Below are 22,336 nucleotides of genomic sequence, written 5' to 3'. Positions count from 1 at the left end.
ACCCACTTCAATTTCAAGCATTTATGAAAAGCTTTGAATGTGGTTTTGAAATTAAAAGTCACAGTTTGGAGGATTATTTACATTATTTGCTTCAGTTTATGAATGGATGACCATGAGATGACCATGAGAATTTGTAGAGAGTTGCCAGAATATGGCTCCACCATAAGGATTCAGAAAGGCTAAGTGGTTATGAGAGAAACATTTTGGTGACAAGTATAGAATTTCTACAGCTTATATACAGAAGGCTCTTTCATGGTCATTAATAAACCAGAGGACATAAATGGTTTATAAGCTTACACTCTCTTTCTTAAGAGGATGTTGCAATGCCATGATGGAGATTGACCATCTTTGAGAGCTTGACATATGGTAACCATTGTAGATAAATTATCAAACCAGATGAGAGAATTATGGAGAAGACAAGTTTATGAATATCAAGGAAAACATCATGTGACAGTTACCTTTAAGGATTTGGTGTTCATTGAAGGACAAATGGACCTTGTCACAGATCCAGTGCATGGAATTAAAGGTATTCAAACACTGAGTGAAGAAGTTGAGGTCCAAATCATATTCTCAACCAAAATTGAAGAAAGGTCCATTTGCCACCTCCCTGACAGAGGAGGATAACAAAATTAAGGAAAATTAAAGTTTGCCTGCTGAGAAAAAATGTTTGTTCTGTAATAAAATGCACGATTTGGGAAAGTGTGCACAGAGGGAAAAAAAAGATGCATGGTGAGAAAATAGCTTTTTTTGAAGAAAAATTGAGTAAATTTTGGATGGACACATCAGCAAAAACTGCAAAAAGAGGTTCAGCCATGATCTATGTAGTCAAAATAATCCTAAAATGTTACATATCTTCAAGGAAAAGAAGGATATGGAAAGGGAACAAACAACGAGGAAAGAAGCAGATGAAAATGGTGCTCAAGCTTCAGTATTGACAAGTGGTCTTACTGGGGCTGGTGCAGGTAACTGCAAACTCTCAATAATGCCTGTAGAAGTTAAGGTGAAGGATGGGAATACAGCAGCACATACTTATGCATTTATTGACCCAGGAAACACTGTGTTATTTTCCACTGTGGGGCTTATGAAAAGGCTTAATCTCTTTTTTAATTTTTTTTTTATTTTTCACACTAACCAAAATACACACAAACATTTCTCTCTTGAATATACACAGTGTCGTTTTCTCTCTGAAAAAGCTTAATCTTGAAGGAAAAAAGAGATTCTATTGAAGACTATGGGACAAAGAAAGGTAATTGAACTAATATGGTTTCAGCACTAGAGGTTGCAGGAAGACACAGCGACTATTTTTGTGATCTTCCAGGCATATATATATATATATATATATATATATATATACATACACAGAAGACTATGCCTGTGCAAAAAGGAAACATCCCACATCAAAGTGATGTGGATCAGTGGTCATATCTGAGGAAGGTTTATATTCTGAAAGACAGCTCTGAGATATGAGATAGAGATACTAATTGGTTTAGATGTACCAAAGGCTCTGGAACCCATAGAATTAATATGTTATGCTATTAAAATTATGCTTGGATGACAATCAATGGACTATGAGAAAGAAAGAATGATATTGGTCAGAAGCAGTCAACAGCAAATGTCAATATAACTGTTGTGAAACTCAAAGAATCTTCAAAAGAATACAAATAGTTTTTTTTAGGGAATCTTACTAATTGAAAATAAATCAAAAGCATTTAAATCAGTAAAGATGGAATTAATGATAATGAAGCATTAGAGGATGGTGCAAATGCTGCCGGCGATTATCCCTGTGAAGCTAAATCAAGGGCAGGAATGAAACGTATGCCTGAAAACAAATCAGACAATGTGGAGCCACTGCCTTCAGAGTACAAAATGTTGAAAAGGAACTTAGAAATATTGGATGGTCCAGGAAACAATGACCAAAAAGATTTTAACTTTGTACTTGGAAACAAAATGGAATCTGATGATTCTTTAGCTTTGAAAGTAACAATAAGAGAACCTTAGAGAGCAGTTGACAAGAATAGAAAATTAATTTAAATTGGATTATAAAACCATGAGGAAAAAAAAAATCAATGCAATTATTTAAGACATGGATTCAGCATTATCAAGATGCAAAAGTTTGGAGGAGATTCATTTTGATATAATTTCTAATGTTTTCTTTGATCGTGTTATATGGCGAGCTCTCCACTGGCCACCATGACAGAGGTGCACCAAAGAAGAGGTACAAGGACTGCCTAAAGAAATCTCTTGGTGCCTGCCACATTGACCACCACCAGTGGGCTGATATCGCCTCAAACCGTGTATCTTGGTGCCTCACAGTTCGGCGGGCAGCAACCTCCTTTGAAGAAGACCGCAGAGCCCACCTCACTGACAAAAGACAAAGGAGGAAAAACCCAACACCCAACCCCAACCCACCAATTTTCCCTTGCAACCGCTGCAACCGTGTCTGCCTGTCCCGCACGGACTTGTCAGCCACAAACGAGCCTGCAACTGATGTGGACATTACCCCTCCATAAATCTTTGTCCGCGAAGCCAAGCCAAAGAAGCTTCTCTTTTGGATGAGGACTAGGCTTCACGTGTTTGGTGGTCGCTGATCCAAGGCTTTCCAGTTTATTTTTCTTTTCTTCATTAGATTAGTACAAGGGGTTTTACTATAATGTGAAGTGGTTTTTTTGTTGCTTTTTTTCTCTTTGATTGAGTGTGGGGAGATGGAGATACTATTATTGTGTATGGATTGATGTATATTTAATTATGCATCCTTATTCTCTCCGTCCATTGTTTCTTTCTTTCTTTGGCTTGGCTTCGCGGACGAAGATTTATGGAGGGGGTAAAAAGTCCACGTCAGCTGCAGGCTCGTTTGTGGCTGACCAGTCCGATGCGGGACAGGCAGACACGATTGCAGCGGTTGCAAGGGAAAATTGGTTGGTTGGGGTTGGGTGTTGGGTTTTTCCTCCTTTGCCTTTTGTCAGTGAGGTGGGCTCTGCGGTCTTCTTCAAAGGAGGCTGCTGCCCGCCAAACTGTGAGGCGCCAAGATGCACGGTTTGAGGCGTTATCAGCCCACTGGCGGTGGTCAATGTGGCAGGCACCAAGAGATTTCTTTAGGCAGTCCTTGTACCTTTTCTTTGGTGCACCTCTGTCACGGTGGCCAGTGGAGAGCTCGCCATATAATACGATCTTGGGAAGGCGATGGTCCTCCATTCTGGAGACGTGACCCATCCAGCGCAGCTGGATCTTCAGCAGCGTGGACTCGATGCTGTCGACCTCTGCCATCTCTAGTACCTCGACGTTAGGGGTGTGAGCGCTCCAATGGATGTTGAGGATGGAGCGGAGACAACGCTGGTGGAAGCGTTCTAGGAGCCGTAGGTGGTGCCGGTAGAGGACCCATGATTCGGAGCCGAACAGGAGTGTGGGTATGACAACGGCTCTGTATACGCTTATCTTTGTGAGGTTTTTCAGTTGGTTGTTTTTCCAGACTCTTTTGTGTAGTCTTCCAAAGGCGCTATTTGCCTTGGCGAGTCTGTTGTCTATCTCATTGTCGATCCTTGCATCTGATGAAATGGTGCAGCCGAGATAGGTAAACTGGTTGACCGTTTTGAGTTTTGTGTGCCCGATGGAGATGTGGGGGGGCTGGTAGTCATGGTGGGGAGCTGGCTGATGGAGGACCTCAGTTTTCTTCAGGCTGACTTCCAGGCCAAACATTTTGGCAGTTTCCGCAAAGCAGGACGTCAAGCGCTGAAGAGCTGGCTCTGAATGGGCAACTAAAGCGGCATCATCTGCAAAGAGTAGTTCACGGACAAGTTTCTCTTGTGTCTTGGTGTGAGCTTGCAGGCGCCTCAGATTGAAGAGACTGCCATCCGTGCGGTACCGGATGTAAACAGCGTCTTCATTGTTGGGGTCTTTCATGGCTTGGTTCAGCATCATGCTGAAGAAGATTGAAAAGAGGGTTGGTGCGAGAACACAGCCTTGCTTCACGCCATTGTTAATGGAGAAGGGTTCAGAGAGCTCATTGCTGTATCTGACCCGACCTTGTTGGTTTTCGTGCAGTTGGATAATCATGTTGAGGAACTTTGGGGGACATCCGATGCGCTCTAGTATTTGCCAAAGCCCTTTCCTGCTCACGGTGTCGAAGGCTTTGGTGAGGTCAACAAAGGTGATGTAGAGTCCTTTGTTTTGTTCTCTACACTTTTCTTGGAGCTGTCTGAGGGCAAAGACCATGTCAGTGGTTCCTCTGTTAGCGCGAAAGCCGCACTGTGATTCTGGGAGAATATTCTCAGCGACACTAGGTATTATTCTATTTAGTAGAATCCTAGCGAAGATTTTGCCTGCAATGGAGAGCAACGTGATTCCCCTGTAGTTTGAGCAGTCTGATTTCTCGCCTTTGTTTTTGTACAGGGTGATGATGGTGGCATCACGAAGATCCTGAGGCAGTTTACCTTGGTCCCAACAAAGCTTGAAAAACTCATGCAGTTTGGCATGCAGAGTTTTGCCGCCAGCCTTCCAGACTTCTGGGGGGATTCCATCCATACCTGCTGCTTTGCCACTTTTCAGTTGTTCGATTGCCTTATATATCTCATCCAGGGTGGGAACCTCATCCAGCTCTAGCCTTAGGGGCTGTTGAGGGAGCTGGAGCAGGGCGGAATCTTGGACTGAGCGGTTGGTACTGAAAAGAGATTGGAAGTGTTCTGACCATCGGTTGAGGATGGAGATCTTGTCGCTGAGGAGGACTTTGCCGTCTGAGCTGCGCAGCGGGCTTTGGACTTGGGGTGAGGGGCCGTACACAGCCTTTAGAGCCTCGTAGAAACCCCTGAAGTCGCCAATGTCCGCGCTGAGCTGGGTTCGTTTGGCGAGGCTAGTCCACCACTCATTTTGGATCTCCCGGAGTTTGCGCTGAAGATGGCTGCATGCGCGACGGAAGGCTTGTTTCTTCTCTGGACAGGACGGCTTTGTAAGGTGAGCCTGGTGGGCAGCTCGCTTCTTTGCCAGCAGCTCCTGGATTTCCTGGCTGTTTTCGTCAAACCAGTCCTTGTTTTTCCTGGAGGAGAATCCCAGTACCTCTTCAGTGGATTGCAGTATGGTAGTCTTCAACTGATCCCAGAGGGTTTCAGGGGACGGGTCCGTGAGGCGGGTTGCAACGTCGAGCTTTGCTTTGAGGTTTGCCTGGAAGTTTCCTCTCGCTTCGTCTGACTGCAGTTTTCCAACATTGAACCTCTTTCTGGGGGCTTTATTGTTCCTGGGCTTTGGCTTGAAGTGAAGGTTGAGCTTGCAGCGAACCAGCCGGTGGTCAGTGTGGCATTCCGCGCTAGGCATGACCCTGGTGTGGAGCACATCTTGTTTGTCACTTTCTCGCACCAGGATGTAGTCCAGGAGGTGCCAGTGTTTGGATCGGGGATGCATCCAGGTGGTCTTAAGGCTGTCCCTCTGCTGAAAAAGGGTGTTTGTAATGACAAGCCGCTGTTCTGCGCAGAGCTCCAACAGGAGGCGCCCATTGTCGTTGCACTTGCCGACGCCATGCTTGCCCAGGATTCCTGGCCAGGTTTCTGAGTCTTTGCCGACACGAGCGTTGAAGTTGCCCAGGATGACAACCTTGTCGGCTGTAGGGGTACGTTGGATGAGGTTGCGCAGGTCGGTGTAGAACTTGTTCTTTTCTGCTGGTTCCGCCTGGAGGGTTGGAGCATAGACACTGATGAGGGTGATGTGACGCTTGTTTTGAAGTGGGAGTCGCATGGACATGATTCGGTCCGAGAGGCCTGTCGGAAGGTTTTCGAGTTTGGAGGCAATGAAGCTCTTGACCATGAAGCCTACACCAGATAGGCGTCGTTCATCCGAAGGCTTGCCAGACCAGTAGAGTGTGTAGCCCGCGCCGCGTTCTTGGAAGCTGCCTACATCTGCCAGGCGGACTTCACTGAGAGCGGCTATGTCGATGTCAAGTCTGAGGAGTTCATGTGCAATGAGGGCAGACCGACGTTCAGGTCGATGGCTGTCAGTCTTATCTAGCATGGTTCTGATGTTCCAGCATGCTAGCTTGAGTTTGTGAGCATCTTTTGAGGGGGAGGACGTGGAGGGGGAGGACGTGGAGGGGGAGGACGTGGAGGGGGAGGACGTGGAGGGGGAGGACGTTGAGGGGGAGGACGTGGACCTGTCCTCGGGCCTGCGCAAAGGAGCTTTTAGGTGGAGTGCAGTGCGCGCAGTACTGGCCCCACCCTTTACACCCATGGTTCGTGTGCCGTGGCCAAGCAAGCTGGGACGTGGCAGCGAGGTCCTTGGGTCGTAGGTTTTATATCGGAGTGGCCTTCTCCTATGCAGGTTTCTTACCCGGGCTGGAGGGGCCTGCCTCCCCTCCTAGGTCGGTCCATACTGCCCGGACCGGGGCCTCCGTCTGCCTCACTCGACCGAGGCCAGGGCCGCCGTCTCCCCCTTGCTCCTGCCCGTATCGGGGCCGCCGCCGTCTACCCTTCGCCCGGACCGGGGCCGGGGCCGCTGCTGCTCTCCCTGTGCCCGGACTGGGGCCGCCGTCTCCCCCTTGCTCCTGCCCGGATCGGGGCCGCCGCCGTCTACCCTTCGCCCGGACCGGGGCCGGGGCCGCCGCTGCTCTCCCTGTGCCCGGACTGGGGCCGCCGCCTCCCCCTTGCTCCTGCCCGTATCGGGGCCGCCGCCGTCTACCCTTCGCCCGGACCGGGGCCGGGGCCGCTGCTGCTCTCCCTGTGCCTGGACTGGGGCCGCCGCCTCCCACTCCCTGTCCGGACCGGGGCCTCCGTCTGCCTCACTCGACCGAGGCCGGGGCCGCCGTCTCCCCCTTGCTCCTGCCCGTATCGGGGCCGCCGCCGTCTACCCTTCGCCCGGACCGGGGCCGGGGCCGCTGCTGCTCTCCCTGTGCCTGGACTGGGGCCGCCGCCTCCCACTCCCTGTCCGGACCGGGGCCTCCGTCTGCCTCACTCGACCGAGGCCGGGGCCGCCGTCTCCCCCTTGCTCCTGCCCGTATCGTGGCCGCCGCCGTCTACCCTTCGCCCGGACCGGGGCCGGGGCCGCTGCTGCTCTCCATTGTTTATTGTATATTAAAATCAATAAGAAGATGAAAAAGAAAGATAGTTTTCTGAATTTTGGCAATCCTCAAATGCTGATGAGGTCATTTCAGAATTCAGAATCAGAACTTATTCTCGTGATTATCTTACAAAATTTGTTGTTTTCCAGCAACATTACATTGCAAATACAGTACTGCTAAATACATATATTTAAAAATGAATAAATTAGTGCAAAAATAAGAGAAAGTGAGATAGTGTCTGTGGTTCATTGTCCATTCAGAAATCTGATAGCAGAGGGGAAGAAGCTGTCCTTGTGCAACTGGGTGAATTGAAACACAAAATTCTGCAGACACTGGAGTTGAAATAAAGCCACAAGGCTGGAGAAACTCAGCAGGTCAAACAGTATCTACCGTATAGAAAAGTTAAAGATACATAACCAAAGTTTCAGGCCTGTGTCATTAATAAAGATATGGGCAGGTTCCTGAACAAAATGGTGGTGAAGTAGGGGCAAGCGAAGGAGCACAGTTCCAAAGGCAGGAGATAATATGTGGATAAGGGAATGAGGCCACACTGGCAAACAAGAAATGGAGGGGAATGGCTCTGTGAATGGAAAGGGAAGGGTGTGGAGAGTTGAAGGAAACAAGACAGAGAATAGGATACAAGAGAGGAAGAACAGAGAATAGGGTAGCAGAAACTAGAGAAGTTGAGTTAATGCTATCCGGCTGGAGAGTGCTGACAGAAAATTAGGTTTTGCTCCTCGAATTTATGGGTGATCTTCTTCTGACAATACACGAGGCCATGGACAGACATGTCAGTGCATCAGTGGGATGCAGAATTGAATTGGTTGGCCTCTGGGAGATCCCTGTCACTAATGTGGACAGAGCGAATGTGCTCAGTGAAGCAATCTTTCATTTGTGTCCAGTCTCTCCAATGTAGAAAAGGCCACAAATGGACCACCAGATGTAGTAGATAACTCCTGTGGACACACAAGTGAAGTGTTGCTTCACTTGGAAGGATTGTTAAGGGTCCAGAATCAAGGTAAGAGATGAGGTATGGGCACAAGTGTGGCCCTAACTGCAGCCACATGGGAAGGTGCCGAGGGGGCAATGAATAGGAAGGGAGGAGCAGATGAGGGAGTCATAGAGGTCCCTAGTGTTTGGTGGAGGTCCCTAGTGTTAGGTAGCAGAAATTATGGAAGATGTGTTGGATGTGGTGGCTATTTTTGTGGTGTCTAGGGGCAGAGGGGACCTGGACAGATAAGCAGGAAATGGAGGAGATGCTATTGAGTGCCTTCAAGCCTTCTCCAGATCTTTAATCCCTACTCTCTCCCGTCACAGAGCCATCCTCCTCCCTTTTCAGCTGGTGTGCCCTCCCTCCCTTATCCACTATTACCTCTTGCTATAAGGCAGTGCACATCTCCTGCTCCTTCCCTCACCCACCCCAACCCCCCACCGCCGCCACCAGTTTGTTTGGGCGCCTGCCCACATTTTCTTCATAACTTGGTGAAGGGCTCAAGACTGAAACATTGGTTATGTATCTTTACCTTTGCTCTATTAAGTACACTGTTTGACCTTCTGTGTTTCTCCAGCATTGTGTTTTTACTTGTACCACTTGGTGTTCACTTTCAGGTTCTTGTACCTCCTTCCCAATGGTCGCAGAGTGAAGAGGGCATGAATTGGGTGGTGAAGGTTCTTAAGGATAGAGACTGCTTTCTTAAGACACCACCTCCTAGAGATATCCTCAATGGAGTGCAGAGAGATGCTTGTTATGTTGCGCCAATTTCACAACTCTGTAGTTTTTTTTCCTGGGCTTTGATACCTCCGCACCAGACCGTGATGCAACCAGTCAGATTGCTCTCCACGGTACACCTGTAGAAATTTGCAAGAGTCTTTGGTAACAAACTAAATCTCCTCAAACTCCTCACGATGTATAGCCACTGGCGAGCCTTCTTCATGGAGAAGTGAAGGCTGCAGGACAGACCTTCAGAGATGTAGACTCCCAGGAACTTGAAGTTTTTAACCTTTTCCACTGCTGACTCCTCAATGACGACTGGTTCACATTCTCCTAATTTCCCCTTCCTGAATTCCACAAGCAACTCCTTGGTTTTGCTGACACTGTGTGCAAGATTGTTGTGTGACTCCACTCAACTAGCTGATCTCGTGGTGTCATTGGCAAATTTATAGACAGCACTTAAATTGTGCTTAACCACACAGTCATGAGTGTTGAGCGAGCAGAGCAGTGAGCTAAGCACACATCCTAGAGGTGCACCTGAGTTGATTGTCAGTGAGGTGTAGACATTGTTTCTGATCCGTACTGACTGTGGTCTTCCAATGAGGATGTCAAGGTTCCATTTGCAGAGGCCCAGGATTTGGAGCTTGTTGCCCAGCACTGTAGGTATGATTGTGTTGAAAGCTGAGGTATAGTCAATGAAGAGTAGCCTGATGTAGAGATACTGCTGGGTGACCCAGAGCTGAGTGGAGAACCTGTGATATTGCATCTGCTGTGGAGAGTTGTGATGGTAGGTGAATTACAGTGGGTTTTGATCTTTATTTAGGAACATGTTAACTGTGGCCATGAGCAACCACTCAAAGCAATTCATTTTAGTAGATGTGAGTGTAACTGGGCAATAAGGTGAGGATGGAATGCTTCTGATCTGTTGTGCCTGGTTGTGTTTTGGCATGATTTGTACAGAGAATCGGCGATTGCTGTTTTGTTGGGTTGTACTTTTTGTGGTCACCTTTACACAAATTACTTGTCGTTTTCCTGATTCCAGATGATTAATTGAACTAAAGTTTCAAAAGCCAGCACAATGAGAGGTGTGGAACTTTGGATTGTTGGTCAAAGCCTCTGGGTCACCAGTAAGTCTTTTAACCACCTCTCCACAAGCAACGCAAATTTATTGTCATTTGTACAAGTACAACATGATGAAACAGTGTTCTCTGGTCCTCGGTGCAAAACATACAGACATAATACACATACAGACAAACAAAACATATGCAGGACAAGTATTTCATCTATACAAATAAATAAATATTGCTTTGTAAATGTGAGAGTCTAGGATAGTTAGTGTGAGCAGTTCCTTTCGCCATTCAGCATGCTCATCACTTGTGGGAAGAAACTGTTCCTCATCCAGGTGGTGCTGGCTCTGATATTTCTGTAGGTCTTTACCAACAGGTGCAGCTGAAAGATGCTGTGTGCAGGGTGAAAGGGTTCCTCAATGATTTTGGGCACCATCTTCAGACAACGATACTGGTAGATTACATCGATGGCGGGAGGGAGACTCCAGTGATCATCTCTGCCACTCTTATTGTCCTCTGGATTCATCTCTGATCCATTTCTCTGTAGCAACCATACCCTGCTGTGATGCAGCTGGCAAGGTGGCTCTCAATAGAACTCTGACAAAAGATTGAAATAATGGTGGCTGGTTGCCTTGCCCACTTCAGTCTTCTCAGGGAGTGCAGTCACAGTTGCACCTTCCTTACATGTGAGGAGATGTTAAGTGGCCATGATAGGTCACAAGTGAATTCCAAGGAACCTGGTACTCTTCACACTCTCTACTACTGAATTGTTGATGTATTGTCCAGTCCTGAACTGATCCATGGTAACCATTACTGAGCTCTGCTGATTCTCTTCATGTTACTTCATGCTGAGACCAACTGCATTTAGTGACTAATAGAGTTCCACAGGAATTTGTTCAGGGATTTGCTCTTTGTGATTTTTATAAGTGGCATAGATGAAGAAGTGGAAGGATGGGTCAGTAAGTTTGTGGTGGAGGAGTTGTGGATAGTGTTGATAACTGTTGAAGTTTACAAAAGAATGTAGACAGAACGTAGAGTTGGGTGGAAAAATGTCAGATGGAATTCAATCCAGACAAGTGTGAGGTGATACATTTTGGAAGGTCAAACCTGAAGGCTGAGTACAGGGCTAATGGTCAGATGCTTAAGAGCATGGAAGAATAGAGAGATCTTGGGTTCTTAATCCATACATCTCTCAAGGTTGCTGCAGAGGTTGATAGGATAGTTAAGAAGACTATGGAAGGCTATGGATAGTTAAGAAGGCTTCATAAGTTGGGGGATTGAGTTCAGGAGTTGGGAGGTCATGTTGCATCTCCACAAATCTCTGGTGAGCCCAGACTTAAAGTATTGTGTTTAGTTCTGGTTGGAAGAATGTTGAAGCTGTAGAGAAGGTATAGAGAAGATTTACCAGGATGTTGCCTGGATTGGAAAATAAGACTTATGAGGAAGGTTAGCAGAGCTATAACTTTTCTTTCTGGAGCGAAGAAGGATGAGAAGGGTGGGAAAAGCAAACACCAGAGGACATCTGTGCAAAGTGAGGGGGTGCAGTTTAGGGGATGAAGTTTGTGGGTGCCTGGAATGCATTAGTAGGGGTGGTGGTGGAGGCTGAAAAATGGGGGCATTTAAAAGACTCTTAGACAGGCACAGGGTTGAAAGAAAAATAGAGGGTTATGAGGGAGGAAGGGGTTTTTTTTGTGGTAGGAGTATATAGGTCAGCATAACATTGAGGGCCAAAGGGCATGTAGTGTGCTGTATTGTTCTATGATATATGTTTTTTCTCCATGGATTCAAGAGGCTTCAGATTGAGGAAGAATGTGATAAGTAAAACTAGCATCCTCTGATGTAAACCATGCAATCTTACTGAAGTGGTTGAAGCCAGAAATAGAACCACACTCAGCTTTGATCCTTAGTCCCGACTGCCAGGTGCATCAAATATTCGATGGTTCCTGGTTCTACCACTCACTAACCTGTGCAATGCCTCATCCCAACAGATGTCTCACACACACACACACAGACACACACACAGACACACACACAGACACACACACAGACACACACACAGACACACACACACACACACACACACACACACAAAAGACAACAACACTCATATCTTAAATTTAAGATCTAGAGGTGGTTTCTGTTGGAGACAGAGAGATTGAGCAGTGAAGCACTCAGTGAGATAGCTAAAAGTATAAAATAGGAAACTGGATTCTGAGATGAGTTTTTAAAATTTGGAAGGATGTTTCAAACTGCAGAAGCTTAGGAAAGGTTGAATTAAGTCTGTGATAAGTTATATCATAAAGTGAGGTAGAATTAAAAATGAATAGAGAATCCTACACAGACCCGGGGATCATTGAAAGAATAATTCCAAGAAGGCAATTCCTCTTTTCCTCATTTCATAACTTGCTTTCCCTGGCTGCTGATTAGTTCAAAGGTTTTGCAGTCCATCAGCACTTAATTTCCATATACTGTAGGAATTTTGCTAGAAGGTAATGGAAATCTTATGCATTGTCTTGTTTCAGCAGACTTCAGCAAAAAAAGATACCCATGAGATAAATAGCAGGTCAATTTGCCACTTTTGTTGATATTAGTTGAAAGATAAAAATAATGACCAGATTGCCAGTGGGAAACTCCCTGGTTTTTATTGAATAGCGTTTCAGGACCTTTAAAATTCATCCAGCATGTTGAAGGGGTCTTGTTCACACCACTTTTTGATCTGACTTAGCCACCTTTGAAAGGGAGATGATACCCCATAAGTTATTGTCACAACTGCCTTATTTTCTCTAATGCATAAGGAATAAATTTAACCAATAAACAATGAACAAATGCTTTTATCAGCCACATGAACTACACTGAACAATTCAGCTTTCCATTAATTTTATGAATCCTGGTGACCATGCAGTTGATTTAATGAAAAATTCTTTCAAGTTGAAAGCTGAATATGATCAATTTTATTCCTTGACGGTCTTCTGTCGTTTGGGGTGAGGAAGGAAGAGGATATCATCAGGCAGATTTGACCAAAAAGTTGCTGGGAGCACAGACAGGGCCCAAAAAGTATCCAGGCCTGTAGCTAAATATTCGCCTCTTATAGCCCTGACCTCCAGTCAGCGCAGAAATAATTTTAGTCAATGAGATTTCTCTTTGCTCTTCATGTTTTGCATTTCTTAACTTGACATAGAAGGTTGAAACTCTGTACTCACCATACAATTCCCTGAGCCCCAGAGCCAATGGGTTTTAGATTCTGGTAGCATTTGAGAACTGTGAAGGTAGAATCGCCTACTTCTACGCTGTAGAACTGGTTGTCCACTTTGCTTTTACTCATGTTGTAATGTTTAGCAATATATGAAACATCCACTTGTTTACCAAATCCCTGCAATCACAAAGAAGGAATTAAGTACAACTGCATTGCTGAGATTCAAAATTCATACAGCCAGTACCATTACAATTAGCAAACTAATCTTAAATAATAACACCAACTTCTTCATGGTATTATCCTGTTGGAATGTAGAAAAATATTCTCTTATAAAGTAATTGACAATTTAAAACCATTGAACAAATCTATCTCTAAGATGTCATGCTCAAAGTTTTCTTTCATAATAGACCTCAAATGACCAATAAAAATAGAGGCAGCTGCAGCCCCTAATGGTTAGTGTGTGAAATATTGACAAAATCACAATGTTAATTATAAAAGGAAGTACTTGAACATTTATGCAAGATTGTGTGAAACCTGTTACATTCCCATATTGAGGCAGCAAAAGGATTAGGATTTCATTTATTTATTCTTTTGCTGATTTATAATGTGGTTCATTGAAAAGCAATAAACATATTTGTATTATTTTTTTCCCCAAAATTTAATTCTAGCTGCAATTTTTGCTTATTGTAACACAAGTACATAAAGAAGATGTTTGAGGCATTTTTTGTTGTTGTTTTAGCTGAGTTTACTAATTCATTGATGAGAAGCTACCTGTGAATTAGAGAGAAGGAACATTAAATTCAGCTGCTTCAATTAAAAATATTATAGTGCACTTTTTAAATTACCACAGTATTGAAATTACACTTGCTCTGGTGTCTTTACGACAGTAATTAAGCAGGGAAATATAGAAATCTTATTGAACCATAGTCTGAGGCAATTATCTTGTTTTATACTGGGAATAATTATTTTCCACATTTAAAACATGTTTATTTCATACAAAGCATTTTCATATCTCCTCCAGAATTTGATCATATTATTGATGAGCTAATAAAATTTACAACTCCAATCAAATCTTTCTGTTGTCCATTAATGTTTGAAACCCTCTGTTTTCAAAATCTTCAATAACCATTCCTGTGTAGTCATTTAACCATCATCTGCTATAATGTTGACAGCCTTAATTTCACCAGTATATCTCCTATGTATCTTAGGAAAATTCACATTAATATTAGCTGCATTTCATATATTAAACCACCCTATTACTTCTTGAGTGAACTTTATTTAGTTTAACAAAACAACCTGCTGTTTCTGTTCTGGCCGTATTGAATTAACTCATGCATACTCCGTAAATGGTTATATGGTTATATTCTAGGTTTATATTACTATCTCATATCACAGTGGGTAACAACGTACTCACTACCAAGGTTACACTGGCTGGACTATATTACCTGACGAACCCTTTTCTCCCTTTTTCGAACAGAGGTGTCACAGAGGCAACCCTCAAGTCTTCTGGGACCACTTCCGCACCCACAGATATTTGAAAGATTGTGGTCAGAACCCAGTGACATCATCGGAGCTCGACTGCATTATCTTAAGGAGGATCCCGCCAGCACTGGGAAGGTGGTCCTGGCTGCCTGTAATTTAAAATATGGTCAGGTCGAGGCAGGAAGCCAGTGGGTAAGTCCCTTGCTCTGTTCTAATTATGCTCTCCCTGGCAAACGCAGAACTCCGCACCTCAGTGGTTCTGGTGACAAGATGCGTAGATGATTTAGCATTTAAAAGAATTCCTTCACTCCACCATGCCTTTTCCTAAACAGCCTTTGTGGAGCAAAATGCATAAGCTATTTTATGTGTATGAGCCTGGAAGTTAGAGGCCTTTCCAACAAGTCACAGAGGAGTGTAAGTTTCTGTTAATGAATCCCACATTTCCCACCAATTCCTGGAGGAGATGGGGTGTTGTGTTTAATGGAGGTCCTACACCATAGAAGGTTATTGTGGAAGGGAGTTCTCGGCCAGGAAAGCCCTTGACCACAACTTGGAAATGATGCATTGAATAAACAGAGATGATCGGTTGTCGCTGGCCTCTCAACTGTGCCCCAGGATTTGGTAAAACAAAGCATATATTTGTCAGGTGTCCTTTTATTTCCATGTGTAGGATTCCACCAGATCTAGCTCAGATACCAACAGCCTCAGAAAGAGACCACAGTGAGAATAATGCAGGTTAATGCAGGTCAATCATGATCAAAAGAAACAACTTTAAAAATGGCAACGTCAAGTGAAAAAGGAAGTATGATAAGCTAGACAATTTATGTGATGAAGTTTGGTGCAGTATATCGAATTTATAATGATTTGTAAATATACATAGTGGCTAAACGCTTAGAATAGAGATAAGGAGGAATTTCTTCAGCCAAAGGGTGGTGAATCTGTGGAATTTGTTGCCGCAGGCCGTTGTGAAGGCCGGCACTGTAATAGTGCTGCACTAGTTGCTATGTTAACCATGCCATCGTATTTTGTATGTTTGCCTGCCTTTCTTTTCATTTCATTCCTCCTCTACTCTAACTGATCATAACAATGAGCTCCTCTGGCCTTTCCTTCTCAGCTGGAGAGAAGAGAATGGAGTGAAAATGGTCATTTACTTGTTCTATCTGCAGACATTGATCTACTGGCTATGGTTCCAGTATGTTTTGGTGGAAGAAGGAGACTGAAATTGCTGAGCTCATGTTATGAAATGCGTTGACATTTGAATGTCTAATTGGGATAAGCCATACTAAATAACACATTAAAATTCTTTCCAGCCACCAGAAAGATGGCAATACATATACTCAGCAATATGGTACCAGTGGGTGATTTCCTGTAGAGTCCTGATTTGACATATCTGAGGGGCTTTTAATCATTTTCCTGCAGACCTGACTTCTCGTCACCCGAAAAGAAAGTGGTTAAGTTTCACAGCTGTGCTTAAAAGGGCTAAGATTGGAAATTATTACTGTAAAGGGAAGGGATTAGAATTCTGAAATGGCAAAAGGATTAGTGGAGAGGAAAGATGCTGCTTTTCAGAAACTTCTGAAAAGGGTTCCGTAGACAGGGAGATAGGGCCAAAGAGAGACAGAGGCAGTAAAACTCACAAAGCAGGGAAGTGCACACAGCATGTAAAGCGGTGGCAGAAGCAACATTCTTTGTATGCCCACACTGTCTGAATCCTTCAGTGACTTCCCAAGGTTGGTCAGGATAGGTGAAGTTACAAGCAATCATGGGCATCCAGAATAAAATGCTCAGAAAAGAAAGATGAAAAATGTATTGCCTTTAACAAGACAAAAGAGTGAAGGGGTTGTTGTGTATATAAAGTCGGAAAGAACCTGGGGAGGGGCCAAGAGGTGATAGGTTTAGGAGAGAAGGTGTAAAAAGTGGAGAGACAGATAAAGGGAAAGGCCACCAGGAAGTGGGGTGGAGTCAAGAAAAGTTAGAGTGCATCCATAACATCACATACAACCCTGAGATTCTTTTCCCACAGGCCAGGCCAAATTTACTCCAGGGCAAAAATGTGGATACAGAAGAGAGAAATGTGAACAAAAGAGAAGCGTGACCTGTGCTATACAGAAAATAAATATTCAATAACAAATAATGTGAAAAGTAAGAGTCCTTAAATGAGTCTCTGATGGAGTTTGTCATTGAGGAGTCTGATGGTGGAGGTGTAGCAACTGTTCCTGAACCAGGTGCTATGAGTCTTGTGGCACCTATACCACTTTCCTGATGGCAGAGAGAAAAGAGCATGCCCTGGGTGGTGTGGATCCCTGATGATTGCTGGTGCTTTCTGATGGCAGTGTTCCCTTTGATTTTCTTGATGGTGGGGAGAGTTTTGATTGTGGTGTACTGGGCTGTATCCACTACCTTTTGCAGGGCTTTCTGCCCAGAGATGTTAGTGTCCCCATATCAGGACTTAATACTGAGTTTAGCAATTTCAGTTAAATACACTTTTTTTTCACAAATGTGGCTGTACATTGTTTCAACTTTGTTATGTTTCAGGTTGACCTCATTTTAATTTGTTCTACCTGCTGTTTTTGTTAAATAACAGGTGTGAGTCACATTCTTTGCAGCCCATCTCTCTGTGCTCTTCCCAAATTTCATTCATTACAACCTTAAACATATCCATATTCTTGCATTTCCATGTTCGATGAAGGGTCCAAGGAAGAAGGAGACACAGTTAGCGTAGCGGTTAGCACACTGCTTATAATATGCCAGGAACCCAGGTTCAAATTCATCACTGTCTGGAAGGGGTTTGTGCATTTTTCCCTATGTACATTTGGTTTCCGCTGGGTGCTCCGTTTACTCCCATATTTCAAATATTTACCAGGTTATTTGGTTAATTGGTCACATGGGCAGCTCAGGCCCGTGGGCAGAAGGGCCTGTTATTGTACCCTATCTCTAAAATAAATTTTTGTATCTACTTTGATTGTGGGACCTGATGTGTAATGTTCAAATCGGCTTTCTCCTGAGATCCCCACCATCACAGAAGGCAATACAATTCACTCAATTCATGTAATAGTGCAGAACATAATATTACATCGAATTGCATACTGCCTGCCCTAAGGCAGACAAAGAGTCACCATTAGTATCACAAAAGGGTGCCCCTTACTGTAAGAGAGAAAGAGAACCAAAAGAGAATCTCTTCAGAGTCACTGTGTCCAAGGATTTGCCTGCTTTGCTCCTTCAGTCTCTGTAGCCGCACAGACTCCTGTTCCACCAATCAGCAATTCGAGCTCCAGATCGAAACAATCAGGAAGCCTTCAGCTCCTGAGGCCCTTCCAGAGCCCTTCTTGCCCTCAGCACCCTCTGGCCCATATGGGTTCCCTGCCACGTAGCCCACAGCCTGTGTGAGTTCTTCATCCGCTGAGCCCCTGATATCTATTTGATATTAAGAAACACTGGGAGCATGGACATGACAAAATTATCCCAGCCAAGGTACTGAAGTCCTGACTTCCAAAACTAGCTATGCTTCTAGACAATCTGTTTCAAAACCATTGCAACACTAACAGCTACCATACAATGTGGATAATTGCCAGCCAGCTATATTCTATTAATGAAAAGCAGGCAGTGGCTTAACTAGAGAAAATAGTGTCTATGGCAAGCATTGAAATTGCACCCCCCTTTAAAACTTATTTCAACCCTTCTCTTCATAACCTTGCCTCACCGCCACCATGCCACCCACTTCACCTTCCCTACCTGTCCTCGCCACTGTAGCACCCTAAAATAGTCATATTCAATGCTGTGTTGGATATATTGAGATATTGGAAAATAATCTATTCCTTAAAAGCATGACAGTCATTTCAATTAAAAAAAAACCCTCTGTCTACTTCAAAGGCTAGCATTCGCTGAATGAAAGCAGGGAACAGCGTTTCCTGGGCCGGAACAAACCAGCCAAAGTTAACAGTGTTGAGTGGCAGTCACCATCCCCATGGGTGCCCTCTCTTACCTTCGGTGGAAAGGTGACAGCGCTGAGCACCCAACGGGAGAGAAGCAGGAAGATGCTGAACCCCATGCTCAAACTCATCCTTCAGCGCACAATTTCCTCAGCCCTGTCTCTAAGCAGGGTTGAGTTCGGAGTCGGGCGTCGGGAGCTCCAGTGACTGAAGCTCCCAATGCCTGACTCCGAACCCTATCCTTGGCAGTCGGGCAACAGGCACACAACTGAGATTCTGACGCCAACACCCGAATCCTTCCCTCGGCAGAAGGCCTACAGTCTGTAACTTCTCGTGGCCACTCCCAATCATAGCCACCGTAATCTTGTCCCCAGAAATGGTGGCCATGGGATTTTAAAACAAAATACTGTTTTCTCCTTTATTGGGCAATATGAAGCCTGTAAAGAGCTGAAGGCAGTTGGACTGGGCAGTTGGACTCTGCGCTGAGACTTCACTTTTTGCTCTCCGAGGGCCCATATCGGCAGCAGAGCTGCAGTTACATCAGCTCTGGAAACACTGAATTTCTTCCCATCCATTTCCAGTTGAGACCTATAAGGAATTGTGTTCTTTTTTGATCAGATCCTGCCCTTCCCTCAATAACGGTGCCAACAAAGCCCAGGAAATTTCAATCAAATTTTACATATTTTTATCACAGTTAAATAAACATTTTGTCAATGTGTAATTCAAAAGAGGTGACATTAAATCAGTTAACAATTGATAATTAAGAATCTTTCATCGCTTGTTATGCAGTTCTGCCTCTTTCCAATATTTCGCAATTAGAATATCTGTACGAGAAAAAGTAGAACAACCCCAAATGAAATGTATGCAATACAAGTCCTGTATAAATAAGAAATATTTTAAATTCTACGTTCACAATTATATATGACGTGTTGCTGAGGTTTGACACCAAACAATAATTCTAAATCTCTGCGTATACACAGAAAATGCAGCATTTTTCTGTACCCAAGATAAAGAAACATACATGTATATAACCAACGTTTCGGGCCTGAGTCCTTCATCAAGGTATAAGCAAAAAGCAGGCAAGTGTTGAGTTAAATGGTGGGGGTAAGAGCAAGTGGAGGAGCATAGGGCCACAGGCAATAGGTCAGAGGGAGAGCACAAGAGAAAAAAAGGGCAAGAAGTGATAGGAGGAGAGTATAGCTCACTGAATAGAAAGGGAAGGGAGTAGAAAGCTAGAGAGAAGGAGACAGAGGAATGGGGAAGAGAGGGAGACAGAGGAGTGGCCTATCTGAAACTGGAGAAGTTAATGTTAAAGCCATCAGGTTGGAGAGTGCCCAGATTCAGTATTAGGTGTTGCACCTGCAATTTGTGGGTGGCCTCAATGTGGCATTGCTAAGGGTATGGACTGACATGCCGGCATGGGAGTAGGGTGGGGTATTGAAATAGTTGGCCACTGGGAGATTCCCCACTATTGCTGTGTACAGAGTGAAAATGCTCAACGAAATGTTCTCCCAATCTGCGTCCAGTCTCTCCAATGTAGAGAAGGCCACAATAATCTCTATTTTGAGTAGTTTCTTAAACTTGATTTTTGAGATTACATTTACTAATGTTTCATATTTCATGCATCATACATCTTATTGATATTCTGATTCATAAATGAACAATGAGAACAGGCAGAGAAATACTGTGTGTGGCACCAAATCAATAAGTTTGGAATTTCGATTTCACTGGTGCCGGTAATATTAATTAATTATGTGGGAGGAAATGTGCCAGTGCTGTAAATGTATCTACAACTCTCAAAATGAGCGCCATTCAATTGGACTTTGTCTTCTGCATTAATTTTTTTTATTTACAGCATGACAGAAGCTGATTCAGGCATTTATACTCATGCCGCCCAATTACACTCAAATGAACCTACAACTCTGTATGTCTTGAAGGGTGGGAGGAAGCCGTAGCATTCAGAAGAAACCCACGCAGACACGGAGAGAGCAAGCAAACTCCTTACACATAATGCCAGATTCGAATCTGGGTTGCTGTCACTCCAAAAGCGTCGCACTAGCCACTAAACTAATGACAAGCATACCCCACTTTACGAATACTCAAATTACAGGAATTCATTTTTATGAAGAAAACCGTACTCACTTTTACGAAAGGATTTGATTGGGTTTTCGCTTTGACGAAAATAGTCTCCAATAGTAGTGAATGGGTCTTCGCTTTACACCATTTTGGCTTACGAGAGGTTTCATAGGAATACTCTAGTTTCGTAAAGCGCGGTATATCCGTGCTGTGCTAGTTGCTTAGCATAGCTTACTCAAGCTTCTACAAACTCTTTTACAGACAGCACTGGATTCAAACCTGGGTTTCTGGTGCTGTAATAGCATCACGCTAACCTGCCTTTCCCACAGAACTCATAATTCCCCTAGTATGTCAATCTATTGGTGTCTTAAATATATCTAATGAAGTAATATCTACAATTTCTTAGAGCAGAGATTTCCAAAGATTCACTACTTTCTGGTAGAAGCACTTCCTTGAATCTTGAGGCTATGTCCCCTGGTTCTGGTGTCACCAACCAGTGGAAACAACTTTCCTGCTTCTATCTTAATAATTGCTTTCATAATTTTATATGTTTCTATAAGAGCCCATCTCAATCCTCTAAACTCCAGCGAGTATAGACCCAGGAGATTTAATCTTTCCTCATAAGCTGACCTCTTCATCTCCAGAATCAATCCTCTGCACAGCCTCTAAAGCTCGTACATTCTTTCTAAAGTAAGGAGACCAGAATTGTGCACCAAACTTCAAATTTACATTCCATTTGCCTTCTTCATGTTCCGCTGTAGCTATCAGCTGACCTTTTGTGACTCAAGCACTCCCAAGGCTTTCTGCATGACAGCAAGCTGGAATATTTCACCAATTTAATTATATGATTTACTATTTCTTTCTTGCAGACCCTTGCCCACTCACGTAGCCTATCTGACTACATCTCTCTGCAAACTCTCTGCGTCCTCTACACAATTTGCCTTTCCACTCAATTTTGTATCATTAGAAAACTTGGAAACTATACACTTCTCCTCCTTCAAATCATTTACGTACATTATGAACAGTTGTGGGCCCAGTACTGATATCTCTGGCACTCCATTCACCATTAATTGCCAAGCTCTAATTCACTTGGTCCAATTCCAGCGACACTCTTGCCTTTCTGATCTCTCTGTCTTCATCTTGGGAGTCAACCTTTCCACAGACATATTTTACAAATTCACAACTCCCACAACAACCTTGACTCCACTTCTTCATACCCAATCCCCTGCAAGGATTCTATTCATTTCTTGCAATTTCTCCACCTCCACTGCATCATCTCCCCAAAATGAGATCTTCCACTTCAGATCATCTGATATAACCACCTTCTTCCACAAAAGTAGATTCCCCTCCACCACCATTAACTCTGCCCTCACCCACATCTTCACCATTTTCTGCTCATTTGCTCCGTGTCCTTGTCACTATTGCCTTATAGAGCCTCATAAGGCAACATTCACAGGATTCCCTTTGTCCTTATCTACCACCCCACCAGGCTCCACATCCAACACATTATCCTCTGCAATTTCCTCCACCTACAACATGATCTCACCACTAGACACATCTTCCCCTCTCCTCCCCTATCTGTCTTCTGTAGGGATCACTCCATCCATCAGTCCCTCACATGTTTATGCCTTGCCACCAATTGCCACCCACCCCCCCCTCATCATCTTCCCCTGTGGCCACAGGAAGTTCCACACTTGTGCCCACACCTTCCTCACCACAATTCAGGGTCCCATACAGGACTTCCAAGTAAAGTAACTCTTCATGTGTATCCACAGGAGTGAGATATTGCATCTGATGCTCCCTTTGTGACCTTCTCTACATCAGAGAGACTGGGTGAAGACTGGG

The 22,336-nt window shown here is 44.2% G+C and overlaps 1 protein-coding gene across 15 annotated transcripts in view; it reads right to left on the bottom strand.

The window, feature by feature from the left end:
- Positions 1 to 22,336, bottom strand: part of LOC138757918 (mitogen-activated protein kinase 10) — a 300,847-nt gene that overhangs the window by 125,111 nt on the left and 153,400 nt on the right. For 12 of the 15 annotated variants that reach the window (XM_069926040.1, XM_069926036.1, XM_069926041.1 and 9 more), the window contains exons 2-3: positions 14,450 to 14,635; positions 13,012 to 13,181 (exon numbers count right to left, since the gene is read on the bottom strand). In XM_069926040.1, coding sequence (XP_069782141.1) covers positions 13,012 to 13,181; positions 14,450 to 14,572 — 293 coding nt within the window. In that variant the 5' untranslated portion in view covers positions 14,573 to 14,635. The remainder of the gene's footprint in view (positions 1 to 13,011; positions 13,182 to 14,449; positions 14,636 to 22,336) is intronic. The other 3 variants (XM_069926038.1, XM_069926051.1, XM_069926047.1) reach the window with 1 other exon arrangement.

Source organism: Narcine bancroftii, chromosome 3 (assembly GCF_036971445.1).
Source record: "Narcine bancroftii isolate sNarBan1 chromosome 3, sNarBan1.hap1, whole genome shotgun sequence".
Lineage (NCBI taxonomy): Eukaryota > Metazoa > Chordata > Chondrichthyes > Torpediniformes > Narcinidae > Narcine > Narcine bancroftii.
Note: the sequence above shows the minus strand (reverse complement) of the source record. Positions and strands in the feature narration are given on the sequence as shown.